Source organism: Nelusetta ayraudi, unplaced genomic scaffold (assembly GCF_046127955.1).
Source record: "Nelusetta ayraudi isolate G7.1 ecotype Tasmania unplaced genomic scaffold, CSIRO-AGI_Nayr_v1 ptg000017l, whole genome shotgun sequence".
NCBI classification, from domain to species: domain Eukaryota; kingdom Metazoa; phylum Chordata; class Actinopteri; order Tetraodontiformes; family Monacanthidae; genus Nelusetta; species Nelusetta ayraudi.
The window spans coordinates 9,111,899-9,129,918 of NW_027466067.1; the positions used below are offsets into that span (position 1 = coordinate 9,111,899).

Genomic DNA, 18,020 nt, shown 5'->3' on the forward strand with positions numbered 1-18,020 from the left:
AATCATCACGTTATTATAATGTAAAACATATGACTTTTCAGTCAAATAGTTGTTTATCTAAATCAATTATTTAAATGTTACACTTCAGTTAACTGTATTGGATTGCCGGAATTAAGTTCCTTCTTCTTCCTTCTGCATAACATTGCAGGTCCAGGGGAGAATATAGGAATGTGTGCCCCTTCTCCTCTTCTCTCCAACCGACGAGTGATGGAGTTATCTAATCATGACTTAGGAGGTGGTACATCCATTAGCTGCTCTTCCAATGACAGGAGAGGAAGTGGTACCAGCAGTCTAAGCTCTGCATACACTGTAAGCCGTCGGTCATCCATGGTGTCCCCTTACTTGTCCAGCCGGCGCTCCAGTGAGGTCTCACAAATGGGAGGAAACGCTGGAGGTGGATGCCACCTCTTTGACTCCGATCAAAGTGGAGCAGATCCCCTTTCTCCTGAGACCAATCGCAGAGGAACTTCATGTCCTGGAGGAGGGGGCGGAAGGTTACCAGGTCTTCCAAATCTGACGCCTGCCGAGCAATACAATCTAAAGGCCAGATATGCTGCAGCTACTGGTGGACCACCACCTACTCCTTTACCAAACATGGAGCTGGCAGGTACTCCAGCGAGACGAGGAGGTGTTTTGAGTGAGTACCAAGGGCAACCTCTGCCACCGTTCCTTCAACCTGGTGGCCCACGTAGGCATAGTGCCAACACAGAGTATGGCACTGGTGTCATCTACCCTCATCAGGCTCCAGGTAACAATACCAGACGAGCCAGTGACCCAGTTCGTCCATCACCAGATCCTCAGACCATGCCGAAGCGTTTCAATAGCCTTACTAATGTTGCCCTAATGAGCCGCAGGAATGCATTGCAGCACCGTGGCTCTGATTCCAGCCTCGCCCGCCACATGTATTCCCCTCGGCCACCAAGTATTACGGAAAATGTAATGATGGAGTCTGTAGTTATGGAGCCCCAGCTTGCTGACTCCAGGGAACGTTCTATGATGATGCCACCAACTGACCGAAGCTTTATGGGATACCAGCAACAGCATCAAGCTCACAGAGGAGTGGGAGGTGGGACTTCCCTGTCAAACCAGCTGTCTCCAAGTCATGAATCTCTGAACTGCTCTGATCAGGTTTTCATGCAAGGGCACTATCAGAACCAAGGAGGGGAAATTACATCTAGGGCTACTGGAAGCTCAATTGGACAGGCTAGGCCTATACACCCAGAGGGTATGTCTAATTCCCTCCTTCAGCAAGCTGAATACAGCATGAGTACCTGCCAGCTCAGCCCTTCAGCTCCTCATTATCCTACCATAAATCAAAGTGGTAACACTGGAGGCCCTTGGAATGACACCCACAGCCAAGTACAACCTCCCAGTCGTGCTCTCCAGAACCAGCGAGGGATGCAGTACTCCGATACCAGCTTGCAGCCGCAGACCAACTTCAACAATCAGGCAGCACTCTACAATAGTCCTGATGGAACCCACAAACTCATGATCAAACCTGAGCAACAGTTCCACCCCGGGATGGGAAATGGGGATGCCTGCCAAAGCGCAAAGCTCCAACAGCAGCGGCTGCTTCTACAGCAGACTCAGAGTTACCCACAACAGACAGGCCAAGTTATGATGAGGAACTCCAATAATCCCAATTGTGACTTCCAGGGCCAGAACCAGAACTCTTTTGCCAGCGGAGGCGGTGTGAGCTTAGGCTGCTCTGGGAACATGCTCTCAGATGGGCAGAGGTCAGAGACCCCAATGATGCAGGTAAAGGAGATGATGGTGAGGAACTACGTTCAGTCTCAGCAGGCACTCATGTGGGAGCAGCAACAAGAACAGCAACAACAGCAGCAGCAGCAGCAACAGCAAAGTGGAATGAAACCTCCTTTATCTGATAACACAGATGCAAACGCCCAGACAGCAATGATGCTTCACAGTCCTCAGCACAAAAGCCAATCGGTTTACTCCAATCAGCCGTATTCACCTTACACCAATCAGAACCTGGTCGTGAGTCCCCACAGTCGAGGGCCTAGCTCTGTTACGCCTAAAGACCAGCAGCTGACAGGTCTCCAAGGATCATGTTACGGTCAAGAGATGGTCGCACCCAGACCTCCTCAGGGACGGAAGCCTCTTAGCCGTCAGAACAGCTTGTCACAGGTAGGAGGAGTCTACTTGGGCAGCCCTCCCCACCTCAGTCCTGTCCAATCAGCTCCCAGCCCCAGGCGAGGGGTCCGACTCCCTCCAGTTCAGCATCCTCAGCACCCGCAAAGTGAAATGTTCTCTCCTCCAAATAACAACAATATCTATTGCTCAGGTCAAATGAACATGGATATTAACAAACACATAGACCCCCAGAGTGGGCCCTGTCTTAACCAGCAACACGCTTTAGGCTCCAACCTTAGTCCAGCAGGTGGCACAAAATCTGATCCCCTGGCTCCATATCCTGAATCTGGCCCCATCTCAAATGCCTTGGAAAATCTGGACCTGGACAATGCTCGGATAGACTTTACCTCTATCATTGATGATGCAGAGTCATCCTCATTCAGCCCAGTCAACAACAACCTTCAAGGACAACCAGGCTCCTCCCAGGCGTCATCTCGTCTTACCACACCCCAGACATCTGTTACCCTTGCTGTAGGCTCTGATATGTCAAACATGGCTGTGGGTGATATGACATCTATGCTAACCTCACTGGCTGGGGAGAATAAATACCTAAACACACTATCTTAGAGAAAGACTGAAGTATAGTTCTTAGCCATGTCTCATCTGGTCTTCATCTGAAATGAAATTTAAAATCTGTAGCTAAGTGTCAATAAGTAAACAGCCATGAGTTTGAGACCATCTATCATTTTTCTGTTGTTTGTTCTCTTACATGAAAGTCCGACTGGGGTAACACATACAGAACAGGTCAATGATTTATCAGATAATGTAAAAATCACTAGTGTGCAACGCCAACAGAAATGTCAAGGCCGAACTTCCAACACAGACAACCTTAAAGCCAAAGGTGCCTGATCATCCTGCCATGCTGTATTGTTTCTTTACTGCCTTGGTACTTTGTGCTTTTCTGTGTTTATATAGAAAGCACAGAACTATATGCCTGATATAGAAATCATAAAGCAGAGTATGAACTCTTTCCAAACAGGCATTCCAGTCACATAGGACTGTGGTAATAGCGGAGCAGGAATGGTTGAATGTACATATGTTTTATATACATTTATTAAATGTTTTGTAAATGACAATGAGACAATGGAAACGTCATCCCTGTCTTTTGATTGGTCCCGAAGGCTCAAGTTCAGAGTGCTACAGTTTCTAAAATGGTGGTACTAAGAACTAGGCTAAAGATGAGATATGTGCTATTATTGGTTGAGAATTCATTTCTCTGGGCTACTTAATGTAATCTGTATTGCTAAGGGGGCCCTCCTTGTCATAATACATTTATCACAGTGGCATCATATCAGTATTCCCACACTTGCACATTACAGTTACAGACACACACACGGCCTAGACACAGACACTCAGGGCTTGTTGGTGTTAAAATCTCTAGTGTTCAAGTTAAATGTATTTCATAATTGTCTTTCCAGAGAGTTTGCACTCTACATGTTTACTGCAAGTGTTCCTTAAACAGATTTTGTATTATTTTGTTGGTTGTGTACAAAACAGAAATTGCCTCCTTTTTTCTAAGGTACATACATGATTTAGAACACATCATCCTTCTTTGACTCAATATTAACACAACATATGACTCACATGACTGAGCTAAGGATGGTAATTTTAACATAGGAGGGTCAGCTTTTTTTTTTCTTTAAATCTGCTATCCAATCTATGCCAGTTGCCTACATTTAAGGAAACAGTGTTGCTGCATTTGGACTCAAATCCCAAAGAGAAAGCATTGGGAAAATCTGCATTACTAATTAAGAACAATGACTCAGAAGTATTAAAAGATACGGCCGTCTGACAACAAACGTAGCTTTGTGCAGCATACTCTCCGGAGAGGTCTTCAGCTCTTTTAGGAGATTCAATTTTTATACTGTGGCTTTGCACTGACTATGGCACTCACTGTCTAATGGAAAGTGATCCATGTTTTCTGTTCATTATTCACACAAAGTTCATTTTGATAGCAATAAAATAACATTGTATGTTAACATTGTATAAGTCATTTAAGAAGACAACTGAGCACAGCTAGACCCAATAAAATGTCAGTTAACTATAACGTCAGAATGAAATAGACTTAATGGCAAGTTTATTACACCTTAGCCCGACTGAACAATTCTTCATTTTGTAAAGAGTACAGCCTACCAAAGACACCTTAAAATGACTGAATAAAAGATGCACAAATAGTTTATTTTTAACAAAACACTAACATTAGCAATAAGGCGTATACAACTGACTGATAGTGCTGTTCTTCAGAATGTATGAAATGTTTTGTATAAAAGTATCTTTTATATTATTAGTCTTTATGGATGTTGCTTTGTATGTGAGTGTGAGTTGTTTTTTTTTTTGTTTTTTTAATAACTGTCATCCTTCATTCTGACTTTTTTGCTGGCAAAAGAATATCAGCTTTAGCAACAGAAAGCTATAATAGTAGTGTTAACTATAATAGACAAAAGCCAAGTGTTATATTTTGTGTACAATTTTCTACATTTTTATACAAATGTGCTATATTTTACCATTTTATGAATAAACCTGATCAGAGGGATGGATGCAAGATATTTGTCATTCTTATTGACTGTTATCTATCAATGTCAAAAGTGACATACCACGATGTATTAATGAACATCTGAACAGTTTGGATATATAAACTTCTATTATGTCATTTTAAGTTTCGGAAATTAGTATCTACGAGACAACGCTCGAGAAAAATATGTTTGTATTGTCTGCTCCAATTTGTGCGACAAATAAGTGCAGTTTCTTCTTTTCTCCAATAGAGAGCAGCACAGCCTGAGCTCAAAACCTAAAAGTCAATAGTTCTTCATTCACAACAAATGAGGCCCTGCAACAAAAGTGTGATGCTCAATGGAAACAAGCCTCTCTTCCTCTCCTTAAAAAAAAAAAATAAAATCTTTTTTCTCTATCATTGAGCTCAAGAGTCCTGTAAACAGCTAAACCAACTATATTGCAACCAAAAAGCAAGTTCAGAATATTCATTCAAAATCAGCACAGTTGGAATTTGGTTTTGGCAAAACTATTTTAATCTGCATAAATAAGTTGAGTGGGTTAAAACCAAAAGCATTGGTTGAAGTAAGAATGATTTGGGCCTTTGAATATGACCATCATGAAAGATATTCTAAAGGCAACATCAAACCAAAAGGGCTAAAACTTTGTGAGGGACAACCTGACAATAGTTACATTACGTGATACATTAAAGATAAATAAATAAAATATCAATAACTCAAAAAAAAAAAACCCACCTTTTTCTCAGTTATGCATTTGTGACTGTCTATTGATTTCACACTGTGTTCGAGTGAATTATTAGAATTGTCAGTACTGGGTAGTTTTCATGTGAAAGAGGGAACAGACATAACGCGTGATTTTCTGTGACAGGCGTCTCATTTGCCGAATTAATAGAGTACCTCGCGCCTTTCAAACAGATCATGGCGTATCTCTACCATAGCACGCAACGCTGTTTCTGCCTGCAACGAAAGTACGAAGCGTTAAAAACCTAAAACGAAGACGTACTAATTAGTCGGTTCTTTCTGTTTTCCTGTGACTGAAAACGGTGGGACGCGGTTTCTACGCAGTTAAAATTCCTGTCAAAAACCATGTCAACATCAGCGGCGGGTCACGAAAAAAACATACTTACCCCTTCTGCACTACTAACAGAGAGCGAGACACATCACGCGCTCACTTTTTAAAAAACTTTCTGCCAAATGGGAGGGAAAGCCCCGGAAGTACAAAAATATCCGGGTTTTTTTTTTTTTTGTTTTTTTCTTATTGTTGTTGTTTTTTTTGTTTTGTTTTTTTCCACGTATCACGTTCTGGTCGCACTGTCACTTAATCTTCGGTGTTTGTTGAGTGTTCAAATATGATTTACAGTGCGTTTTATGTAATATTTTAAAACGGTATCACCACCGTTGCTTTTTACAGCGTTGGCTTATTTTGGTTCGGGAGCCGCAGTGTTCTTGGAGCGAGTTCTATTGGCATTGCGGTGTTGTGGCATGGCTCAGTGGACTCACGGCAGCCGCCGGCCGCAGCCTGGCACTGATGCTCTGGTTGACTCATTCGCTCCAAAGCAAGGGGGAAGTTCTCCTGACGGGGACCACTGATTTACAACCTGGCACATCCACACTTGTTATTTGAAACAATAGATGAATCTCAGCCACAGGGTCAGATATGATGTTTGTTTGTAGGAAGAGTCTGTGCGGGTAGAAAGGTGAAAAACAATGACATCTAGAATACACAGTATTATGGGAACAGACGTGGGATGGACATTTTTGTGGATAGCTGCAGGGCTTTTTTTTTTTTTTTTTGCTTGGCACATTTGTAAAGGCAATCATGAACCTTTTTATCCCTCCAAATTTTCAAAATGTAATTACTCTTGCAGATTTTAACTCTGCAGGGCTCATTATCGTATAGGTGGAATATGGGTAATAATAACAATATAGTGGAGCTAAAATAGGACTGCTGCCTGTGCACTTTTCAGTTCTTCATTGCACCCCTTTTCGGACACAAACAACCTTGCGATTTGTGAAATTCAAAACCATAATCGTGGATGGGTTTGTACCAGACAGAAATTTCGAGAGGGGGAAAAAAATTACAAAGCACCAATGTTGTGATTGTGTTTCCTCGGATTGTGTGTCAGCTCTCTACACTGTGATCCCAGCTTATTCTGCAGAGTTACAAATGGAAATGCCAAAATAGGAACGGAGTTTTTCAAATGCAAAGAAGTGGGCAGAATAATGACTTTTCTCTTTTCTTGTCATGCCATTCAGAGAGAGGCTTTTCTTTCCCTTTGTCACTAAGGTTGGCATATAATTAACTCCTGCTTAATATGCTGTTTAAGGGCTCTCCTCCCCATGCAAGAAGCTTTGAACCCATAGACCGCAGTTGGGGACAAAACCCCAGTGGGACTGCTTCCTTCATGGTCCTGGTGTGTGTGTGTGTGTGTGTGTGTGTGTGTGTGTGTGTGTGTGTGTGTGTGTGTGTGTGTAGTCGCCTTAATGGTATGTTGTGTCTTTGTACCTAGTGTTAAACAAAAATGTGTGCACAAAAATCCGGTAGCAGGTTTACAATGCAATGATTAAGGCCATTGATCATTGATCATGGCACAATTAAATGTATTTCACCTGGTTGATATGAGGTAAAGGTGTGTTTACAGAGGGTTTGGAGCAATATATATGTATTTTTATTTTAAATTCTTTAATGTAGTCCTGTCTCTTGCTTGCGTGCAACAACAACACTCCACAAAACTAGATTTGTAATTTGTTTTTCCCTTTTCAAATCAATAGATATTTTAACAGAAGAAAAAAAAATATTCCAATTAACCTGAACCAGTGAGGTGATGTGTGAATATATACCAGCATAACAAAAAAAAAAAAAAAACAGCTCCCAGGACCTCTGAAGCACCTCTGCACCTCTGTGACCCTGATCTGTTTCAAAGTTTATTGCCCTCTCCCCGACCACCTCTTCTCCTCCCTCTCCTCTATCCATCCCAGCACAAAAAGCCGTGATGACCCTTCTGTCCCTCTCTTTCTCTGGCCCACTCCCACCCCACCTTCAGGATGCTTTCTCCTCCTGAATCCATTAAAGCGCGAACCCCAAGCTGGGTTTTGCTGGGATGCCTGAAAGAATGAAGGGGGCTCACTATCTCTCTCCTTATGGTTTCTAATCATGAGCTGGTGATGTTTTGTGTTTTGACTAACACATACAGTCACCGTCAAGGTAAGAGTCTGTTTGTTGCACAACCATATACAGTAGCTTATAATAAATTTTATTTTGCGAGTATTTTAACTTTTTTTTTATTATTTTATATTTTATTATGCATTAACGTGAAATCACATGTGATTAAACCGACCGCCATGTTCTTTCTTTGCAAATCCATCTGCCTCTTACTTCTATTAAGAAGCTCCATTAGGTTAGTGCGTTTGACTGCTCTGACATTGTTACAACACTCAGACCAAGACTATGCTCCCTGATTGGCTGCCAAAGCCAGCCTGCATTATCTCCCAGAGATACCAACTGCTGCTGGTGGTGGTGGTGGTGGTGGTGTCTGCGTGTGTGTGGAGGGGAGGTGAGGTGGGGGGTTGGGTGCTCACAAGAAAAGCCAAGGTGGGGGTCCTGAACAGCACGTTGAAGTTTTATTTCGGATGTTTTTTTCAGTTGCAAAACAGATTACAGCGCGGGTTGCAACACAAAAGGAGTGCCAATGCACCACTTCCTACAGCCATCCAGGAGTGAATGGGCCGCAGGACGGGGGTCCTCTCCGGGATACCGGAGCGCAGGTGCGACGTGCATAACAGTCGAGCCCAATAAAACTCTGGAGGGGTGCGCGGAAGGGGGCGAGGGGCGTGTGGGGGGTGCGCTCATTACCTACTTCCATTAACCTGCGGCTCATGTTAATCGAAAAAAAAAAAAAAAAAGAGGTGGGAACGCCGCGAGATGAGAAAAGGTAACACCTGCACCGAACCTATTAGAATACGTGAAGACGCCGCGCAGTTAAAAAGAAAGAAAGAAAAAGCTGTGATGTATCGAATTAATCGAAAGAAAGGTTAGACGTGCACCCGTGGAGAGATCAGAAAAAAAAAATGCACAAAACAAACAGGAATGAACAAAATAAAAACTTCAGCACTTTTGCCGGTAAGTTCCTGTTCGGGTTATTTTTTTTTTTTTTTAGAGAGAGAGAGAACCGTCGGAGTGAGTTCCCCCCTGTGCAGAGGAGGGGGCTTGCGAGGCAAGCACGACTTCTTCGGGACAAACTTGTTGTCAAAGTGCGTAATAAGTGTCGAGCCACACGGAGCACTCCCACCCGAAAGGGGCTGCATGGTGAAACCGCTGCGCGAACGCGGATAGGTGCGCGTTCTTTTTTTTTTTCTTTCTTTCTTTCTTTTTTTTTTTTTTTTTTTTTTTTTTTACGATGCCAGTAGTGACCCCGGGGCCAACCTTTGGTGCTGACATCACGCCTCCTCGCTGCTGCTCGTCGCCGCCGCCGCCTGGAGTCCCATCAACATGTGAGCGTCCCGCTGTGACCCAAGGCGATGCCTCCTCCTCGCCATTCATTCTCAGGCAGCCACTCGGGACAAACACACAGTCGCACCGTTATCCCACCCGGACCACTGTTTTCCTGCAGCGAAATAAAGCGCGACAAGCATGACAGAAGAAAGTCGATGTAAGCGGCGGAAACAAGCCAACCCCCGGAGGAACCGAGGTAAGAAAAGACGCTGGTAAAGTTTGATTGTTTTTATTTGATTTGATTTGATTTGATTTTTTTTTTTTTTTTCCGGGGGGAAGTCGGTAAATGATGCGGCTCGATGTTTCCACGGACCGAGCGGAGGCTCTCAAGTGTCCCTCTGATTCTTTACTCCACACTTTCTCAGAGGGCAACAACAAAAAAAAAAAGAAAAGACGCGTGTCACTCTAGCAGTTTGTGTCAAATGTCCGCACAGCGCGTCGACAAAAGTCGTGTTTTTGGTCGCTTTTTTTTTTCCTCTCCTCCTTTCTGTTGCGCGAGTTGTGTTCGGGGTTTTGGGGATTCGCCCTGAGGCGTAAATAGCGGACACAGGGAGTCTGACTTCCGCTAGGATGGCACACAGAAGGATTATTCATCACGCGCACGTTTACAATGTTGCTCTTAAAACGTCTATTGACTCAAATCTAAAGTGTGGAACTCGATGTAATGACCTGTGGCGTTTCGCCACAACTTCTTGCTCCAGTTGCGCATTTTTGCCAAATTCGGCTACATGACATAAAAGTAAGAAAGAAATAAAATAACTTGTGGTGTTGAGCAAACTACAGATGTGACTCGAAGGGTCGAACACAGTCTTAAGGCTTTTTTTTTTTTTTTTCTTGGAACTTCTGGCGTGTTTTTTTTTTTTTTTTTTTTGTCTGACAGAAAAGTTTCTTGTAGTTCCCTGAAGTGTTGCGTAAAGAAAGCGGTAGTTGGGTTGCTTTTTAAGCTGGCCCAGCACTTTCTAGGATCTACAAGAGGATCTTTCATGGTGTGACATGACTGAAACTCGCCTGCTTCCATTAAAACATCCTTTTTCTGGTGGCAACACTCTTTCTTTTGACCTTTACTTGAAAATAAAACAAGAAGATCGTGTTGATGATTTATTTATTTAATTTTAAGACGTTTTAGATACATTTTTGATTAGATAAGGTTGAAACTCTTGCAGGAACTCACTTGACAAAAACAAATGGTACAGATAGTAAAAGTATTTCTCAATTGTGCTCTTCATATGTAAAGATTTACAACCTATTTGTGTAATTTCCACCCTGTATAAATCCTTTAAAGATGTTGCATTTATCCTACAACCGGCATGTGGAATGAATTCTGCTGCACGTTTTTTCCTTCTTCTTTTTTATTTATTTCTCTTCGTACGATACGATCAATCATCTACCTATCAAAAAAAAAAAAAAAAAATAGTGGATAAACTTGAGCAGACCTAACGTTTTAGATCAAGGCTTTACTTCCTGCAGTGGTGCGGAGGGAGAGCGAGCGAGAGAGAGGGCGAGAGGGAGAGAGAGAGAGAGAGAGAGACATCTGGGCACGGTGGTGATTCGAGAGCGTTTGTTGAGACTTTGTTGCTCGTGCATCAGACGGGGGGGGGGCGCGCCCTGTCTGTATGTGGCTCCGAACTCACAAACAAGAAGTTTGTGCATGCACACACGCGTAAACATTTGCTCTTCTGTCCCGCTGATGAGGCCCGAGAAGTTATGTCACAATGAAAATCTTACTTCCGTAAACCAAAACAAACAAGAATTTAACGCAACGCTGACAGACGGCCGAGCCCCAAATGTGGCCCGAATGTTAAAAACATAAATACACATCCAGCTATACTTCATCGCTAATGGGGCAGGCTGCAGCTGCCGCTCTGCCCGATCACTCGTGCAAAGGATTTGTTGCATTGATGCTTTGAGATATATCCTTTAAAAAAAAAAACACACACACACACACACAAAAACCCCATAACCATAACCTCAAAGACAATCACAACCCTGAACTCAGTTTGTCATTGGAGTTCTTCGTGTTTCCCTCGCAAGAGAGGATACTACGTCCTGACACAAACACACACAAACACGCACACACGCAAACAGCGGCGAGCTTATCGGAATCTCCTCAGGCCCACGAGAGGGTCTCGTTCGAGGGCCTCCGATCCGGCACGCGGCTGCCCTGAACCTATTTGCCGCGAGTGCCGTGTTTACTTTTATAGCTTACATTAGTTTGCTGTAAGCGTTTCCTCATTTGATTCTGAGAGGTGTGAAGCTCAGCAGGAGTGTCACCAGGGTGAGATCCTCTCGTGGCTTCAGAGTAACGGGTAATTGAGCGTGCTCGCGCGTGCCCGCACACACACACACACACACACACACACACACACACACACACACACACACACACACACACACACGCACCCTCTCACCCTCTCACCTTTGACTGTCATGTGGCAGTTTGTCGACCAACTGTAGTCTGTTTCTCAAATCGGCACCACGGTGCTGATGGGAAAATATGTCAGTGAGATGACACCCTTACTGTCAAAGATGTGTGACTTTATTAGAGGACCTATTACCTTCAGCTCGGGTCGGTTTCGCTGCAGCAGGCGAAGTCGCATCCGAGTTTTTTTTTTACAAGTCGGGAAGAAGCGAGAAACGAGTGTTCCGTGGGGGACGCGCCGTGCGCGGCGACTCGCCTTCACGCTTCTCCTCCGCAGTGTGCGTCGCACGTGCGAGCGGCGCATGTGAAAAGTTGGCGCGACGCGGCCGCAGAAATGTGCGTATTAAAAGCTCGGTAGGATTTGGAATGCGCTGGAGGCGCTTGCGTGAGCAGGAAGTTTGAAGGTCCTTGATAAAACCCCGATGAATTTGGCAGGCCAGACTCCTGAGACGGCGATCCGGGGATCCTCTCCAAACCAGAAGAAAGCGAAAACGGCATAAAAGTATTTTCCCCTCTGTCTCCGAGGCGCCTATTGATTAGGGCCCCTGTCTCCTCCAGTAAAACTGCCAATGTTCAGCGATGGCAGACGGCGCGATGAGATTACCGCTCCTCGTTGGGGCCAGATTGAAAGCACCTTTGAGGCTAAGCGAAGGCACATGTATGCGCGAGATGATGACCCGTGTTTACGGACCGTACGGGGGTCCGGTTTGAGTTTCAAAGAGTGCGAATTAATAGCCGAGGAGCGATGGCCAAAGTTTTATCATCCGTCCTCCGGGCCTGCGCTTGCTTAAATCGATGCTTTCTGACACTGTGGGGTCGTTTGTCTTCTTTTATTGAGATTCAACAGCGAGACCTGTTTTCCCGGGAAGGAAAAGTGCTGATTAATGTAGAAGGGGAACAGGAAACGACATTTCATATTCCCCGGGAAACGCGGCGGCGCACAGTTGTGCGGCATTTAACGGCGCATTCTGTCTTAATGACTGTCACAGAATCAACACTGTCGCCGCGGCACTGACATGAAATCCTATAATCAATCTCAAGTTGCGTGACGCTTTTCCGCTCGCACCCGCTCCTCGCCGAGCGTCTTTCCCAGAATAACCTCCGAACGGCCAACGAGACGCGTTCGGACCTTTTTCGCTCTTAAATCAAAAGGAGGACTCCTGCTTCCTGGGCGCGCACGCAAACACACAACCGGCCCGGTCACCTTGTGTGTTTTGCTTGCTCTCGCCCTCTCTCTCTCTCCCTCTGTTCTTAAGCTGATGTGCCTTTTGAGGAACCCCCCCGCCCCCCTTCTCCATGTTTCCCTCAGTCCCTCTTTCTCATTTTTCTCCTTTTTTCAAGTGCCAATTTATTTAAACTCCTTCCCCCCCCCTTTTCTTCTTTCTCCTTCATTGATTTCCAAACCCCAGTCTTTGTATGCAGCTGGAGCCCAGCTGTGTGTCTGTGACTGCCTGTGTGTGTGTGCGTGTGTGTGTGTGTGTTGTGTGTGCGTGCGTGCGCGTACGTGCGCGCGTGTGTTTGTGTGGGTTTTTTCTGGCACGGGGCTGCGACACTGAGCGTAGCGCACTGTACACAAAGGACTTGAGCAGCAGAAAAGAGAGAGGAGGGGGGCGGGGGGTGGGGGGGGGGGAGGAGGAGGAGTTTAAACATTAAAGACTGATGTGCTTGTACTGTAACAGAGCAGAGGGGGCTTTTTTATTTTTTCTTCTTCTCTTGGACCGGGCCCCGGGGTTAACGGCAGATGTATCGGCGCTCTGGGATGAAGGGGTGGGGACAGCGAGCGAGACGGCACCACAGGTTATTAGCCGGACTCTTGGAGGGGCTCAGCCCCGGCGTCAGAACCAGGCAGGGCGGGCGGGCCGGCGGCGGGCGGGGGCGGCTGGAGTCACAGTGAAAACGGCTCTCAAGTGTGCGATGACAAGAGACGGAGTCGCCCAGACAGAATGTGTGGTGGCGGGGGTGGGGGGGTTGGGGGGGGGGGGGAGTCCGAGCGGCGTCTCTCCTCCTCTGCTCCCCGCGCGGCGGCGCGGATTCTCTAATCCTCCCTCGATTGGAGTCCGTCGCTCCGAGTGTTTGCCGCGCGGGTCGGGTTGTCGTATCAGTGTCGCGGCCCCCCTCAACCCCCCCCCACCGGGTCTTTGCCATGTGTCAGTCGGCCGGAGGGTGGGGAGAAAAGCGATTTGAAATGCCTTGACAAAAAAGAGGAAAAACAAAACTTTCTACGCTCGTCCGAGGCGGTTCGGCTGCGGAGGCTATTTATGCTAGGGGCCGTCTTTCCGGGTTGACTGCAGCGAGCGGCCATATGGCCTGTAACAGCAGCAGCGACTGATCTGCGTCGACGTGCAAAGCTCCAAAGTGCGCTTCATTCGCGTCCATGAAAAAGTCAAAATATCTCTCGACGCTGTAAAGGGGCCAAGTTGCGAGTTGCTCAGCCGCCAAGCCTCTTTATTTTTCCACGTGGAGGCCTCTGCTATTTCCTGCTCGTTGCAGGTGGTAACTAGCATCGAGGCGCATTACTGTAAGGAAGATGAAAGGCTACAATTCCTTGCGTTTATTCGCTGTCCAGTCAGCTGTCAGCAGATTCGCGTTCCGCCGTATTTCCGGTGTTTTGGGAGTCTTGCGCACACGCGGCGCTTCGCTATCAGCTCCGTAAACATGCTAGCTTCGGAGGTTGCACGTCCATCTCCCCCCTGCGTCTTTTGAAAAAGGAAATGATTAATCTTTTTCATCAGTTTGAACCGTAAAAACAGGCTAGCGAGGTCGCTGCGTCAGTAGGGAATCGCGCAAGCACAAACTGTAAGACGCCGCCGACACCACTCAGCTCATAAGGTGTGTGTGAAATGTGTTTCGAGCGCGTGCTGAGGTTGGCACTTTTTTCGCACGTCGAAAATCAACTGCAGTCCTTGTGGCTTCTCACTCGCAAACCGGCATCCCTATTTTCGTATCAAAGGTGTTTCTGTCTCTTGCGAGCGCTTTCTACGCCGCGCGCCGTAGATTGATTTGGTTTAGTTTAGTTAGTTTAGTTTCGAATGAACCTCTTTCTATTCTCAACTTTTCCATGTGCCGCGTTATTTTTTGCGCCCTTTGTCATTGCGCTGGCAAGACTTCTCACCATTAAGTCTATTTGCGGCACTTCCTTTTGCGCTGGCCGCTGCCTTGGGTACCACGCGTTTGATATCCTGCACATGTCTGACAGAAGAAAGGGCTTGGAAGTCATCCGCAAAAGCCGGTTCTCTGCGCGCAATTTATAGATATGTGCTCTTTTATAACACCTCAAATTAAATTTGGAGACCCCGCTTCAGCTGTCATGTATTACAAGGCCCAGATGGGTGGCAGAAAGAAAAGGAGGCTTGGAGGGAAGCCGGGCTGAGAGGCAAAGCGCCACTCCGAGCCGCCGCGGATTGCCAATGTCTATCAGGAAACTCAATTAAAAGCTCGTTAAACAGTTCGACTGCAAGTGGGGGAACTTCAGTAAATTACAAATTAAAGAACAAACTCAAACTCAACAACATCTGCAGCGCTTTCTTGCACCTCGTCACGAAGCGACACTCGTGGTTCATCACTTTTTTTTTCTTTTCTTTTTTTTGTCCAAGAACTTTCTGTCAGTTAGTTCGCCTCCGCTCTGCACCTCTTTTTTCCAGCCGAGGCCGCTGTTGGGAGTGGGGCAGAAGGGGAAGTCGCTCGATTTCCAATCTTTAAAACCCTCAGTGCGGCTTTATTCAAGTTTGCGTGTTTGGTGCGGCTGCGTCATCTCAGAGGCTGACATTGATTTGTTCAAACAAGCTTTAAGGGCTATGATGCTAAAAAGCTACAGAATGATTGATGAAATGTTCGAGCATCCCTCTCGTGGGGTCCTTTAGGTTCTGTGGTTTCATGGGTTTTTGAAAGAACACGGTGCATTTTCTCTCATTGTGTCTGTAACAAGCGCGCCCTAACCTGGCTGGCCAGATGGATCGTATCCCAAATCTGAGAGATTTTATGTCACACACCCCACTGGGAAGAGCTCATAAAAGGGGAGGATTGTTCTAAAAAAAAAAAAAAGAAGAGTGGAATGTGATTGGATGAACGTTCTGTCGGCAGAGTAGACCTGCGGTTTTTTTCCCCTACTTCTTCTTCCCCACTGCGTGACGGGCCGCTGCCGTCGCTTACGTGTCCTGCGATCCAACTGAAAACCCTCCCGTGTGGAGAGCTCGGAAAGGTGGACGTACTCTACGAGATCCATCGGCACCGGCAGTTTAGCCCCGCCGCCTGCCGTCCTCGGGGAAGCTAGTCGAGATAATTCTGTTTGGGTGGATTTCAAAGTAGCAGCGAGGCGGCTGAAAGAGAGAGCGGGCGAGGAGGCACAAAATAGTGAAATGAGAAAAGTATTTTGCGACTGTTTATTTCTGTGGTTGTGGTCTCCCTCCTTCATATCCCTGGCTCCCAGCGCTGATCTGCCTGCAGACCTGACCTCCTTCCATCCCGGCAGCCTTGCCCTGTTCCCAGGGAATTTTGCCCAAGTCAAAGGCGCTTCCACACGGCTATCTGCATGCGTCATTCCCCCTCTGATGTCTCGTGGCGGTTGGCAAAACAGCTCGCCTGTTGTCTCCTGCATGCGAGTCCAGATGTGCAGCTCATCTTGCAGCAATATGGATAAATTTGTTGCCGCCACTTTATTTTTAGTTTTATTATATGCAGTAGCAAACCCATGCTGTGGCAAAGGCTACGAGTCAGTAAACAGAATCATGTTCTCATTGTAAAACACTTAGTATGTTTACATGACGTTTAGGGGGGTAAAAAAAAGTTAATTTAGTCTTTCAGGCAGGATGAAGCTGCTCTTTCAAATTACGTGTAAACACTTTGGCCTGACTGAAATCATGTAAAATAAGATTTCTCATGCTCTGACTAAAGCAAAGGCTGCTTGAACGGCTGAGATGTCAGTTTTGCGCTCTTTGCCAAGCTCCTGTCAAGCACTTTCAGACGGTCTTCATCACACATCACTCAATGCAGCCAATCAGGGACCACAGCAGGAAACGGGGGGAGGGGGTGAGGAGGGGGGGTGGTGGTGAAGGACGCATTAAAAACATAAAAAAAAATATAAGACGTGAGAGAAGCCGAGAAAAAGTTTTTCTCATCAAGATCTGGGTGGCATTTCTTTAAACATTACAAGAAGCTAAGAATGGCACTGAAGGCTGCTCTTGGTGGGAAAAGATGGTTGTTGTTTTTTTTCAGTTTGAATGGCTTTGGCAAGAGTTTGGTCCAGCACGATGGTACATTGTGGCTCAATGACAAGTGTGAGTTGTCATATTCACCAAAAGGAAGCGCAAAGCTATTTACTAACTGACCTGAAATCGAAACAAAGACGTCGGGTTGGTCTGCTTGGCAAGTGCTCGCCAAACGGTACTTAAATGTTTTCTACGGGATGTTCCTCTGATGGTCACGTGATATTAATCCAGTCGGTGTAGAAGATGTTCTACCATGATAGAGCATGCGTAAACACACGGAACTATGCTGCCGTTTAAGGCAACACGAAGACCAATGAGTTGGCTAGAATGTCCTGGAAGCAGTCCACAACGCTGTCCTCACAGCCCGTTTTGCACGTCTCACACGCTAACTCTCGACAGCAGGGCATCGGGTCGGGTCGACTTGCGCTCAAGACACTAAAACCGCAGAAATCCGTCATCGGTTACAACTTCAGGTGCCTGCCACGAAGTTAACGCTGCGGTGGCTACTCTCACAGCGGCATCAATCAGAGGTACTGTAGGTGCAGGCACTGTCTCACCAGGCTCTTGATTTTGCTTACAGCCAGGTGAGAAAAAAAGAAAAGAAGTCAGACGTGCATTGCGCTGGCCAACGAGAGCAGCCTGGTGGAGATCAGCCAGCCGCTGCACTCCCTCCATCTCCTTGTACCTGCGATCACCTGGCACCACCACCTTCGTCTGACCTCGACTCTCTCTCTCTCTCTCTCTCTCTCTCTCTCTCTCTCTCTCTCTCTCTCTCTCTCTCTCTCTCCCTCTCACACACACACACACACACACTCACACACACACAGATACCTGGGAGGGAGTAAACACATTCCATGTTGGAGAAAGCACGGCCGACTGGTTTTTTCGGGCCCACCTCTCCCTCTCTCTCCAGCTCTCTGCCTCCTCCATCGCCCGTTCTCGCCGTACATCCTATTTTTATGCATTTCCACTTTGTCCCCACCCGTTACTTGTTGGCCCTGTCCACATGTGCGCGGGTAATTTTTCTCTCTCTTCAGCTCTCTCTCTCTCTCTTTTACAAATGTCGGTTTTCCTTTTTGTGGCTTGGCCTTTTTCGTCTGCAAGCAAACATATTTGTAGGACAATGCAAACGCTTTGGGTAACCTAAATTTAGGGTGGTATACTGTAGGGCAGTGGTCCCCAACCACTGCCCTATATTTTTTATGTGGGCCGCACATAAAAAATAATCAACTTCCGTTAAA

General features: G+C 46.2%; 2 protein-coding genes across 2 annotated transcripts in view; both read left to right on the forward strand.

The window, feature by feature from the left end:
- The window catches only part of gli1 (GLI family zinc finger 1), a 45,793-nt gene extending 41,103 nt beyond the window's left edge, over nt 1–4,690 (forward strand). The window contains exon 13 of the mRNA XM_076025268.1: nt 149–4,690. Coding sequence (XP_075881383.1) covers nt 149–2,721 — 2,573 coding nt within the window. The 3' untranslated portion in view covers nt 2,722–4,690. The remainder of the gene's footprint in view (nt 1–148) is intronic.
- Nucleotides 4,691–8,922: 4,232 nt separating this feature from the next.
- The window catches only part of LOC142887546 (zinc finger E-box-binding homeobox 2), a 34,455-nt gene continuing 25,357 nt past the window's right edge, over nt 8,923–18,020 (forward strand). The window contains exon 1 of the mRNA XM_076025271.1: nt 8,923–9,352. Within this exon, the coding sequence (XP_075881386.1) occupies nt 9,295–9,352 (58 nt within the window). The 5' untranslated portion in view covers nt 8,923–9,294. The remainder of the gene's footprint in view (nt 9,353–18,020) is intronic.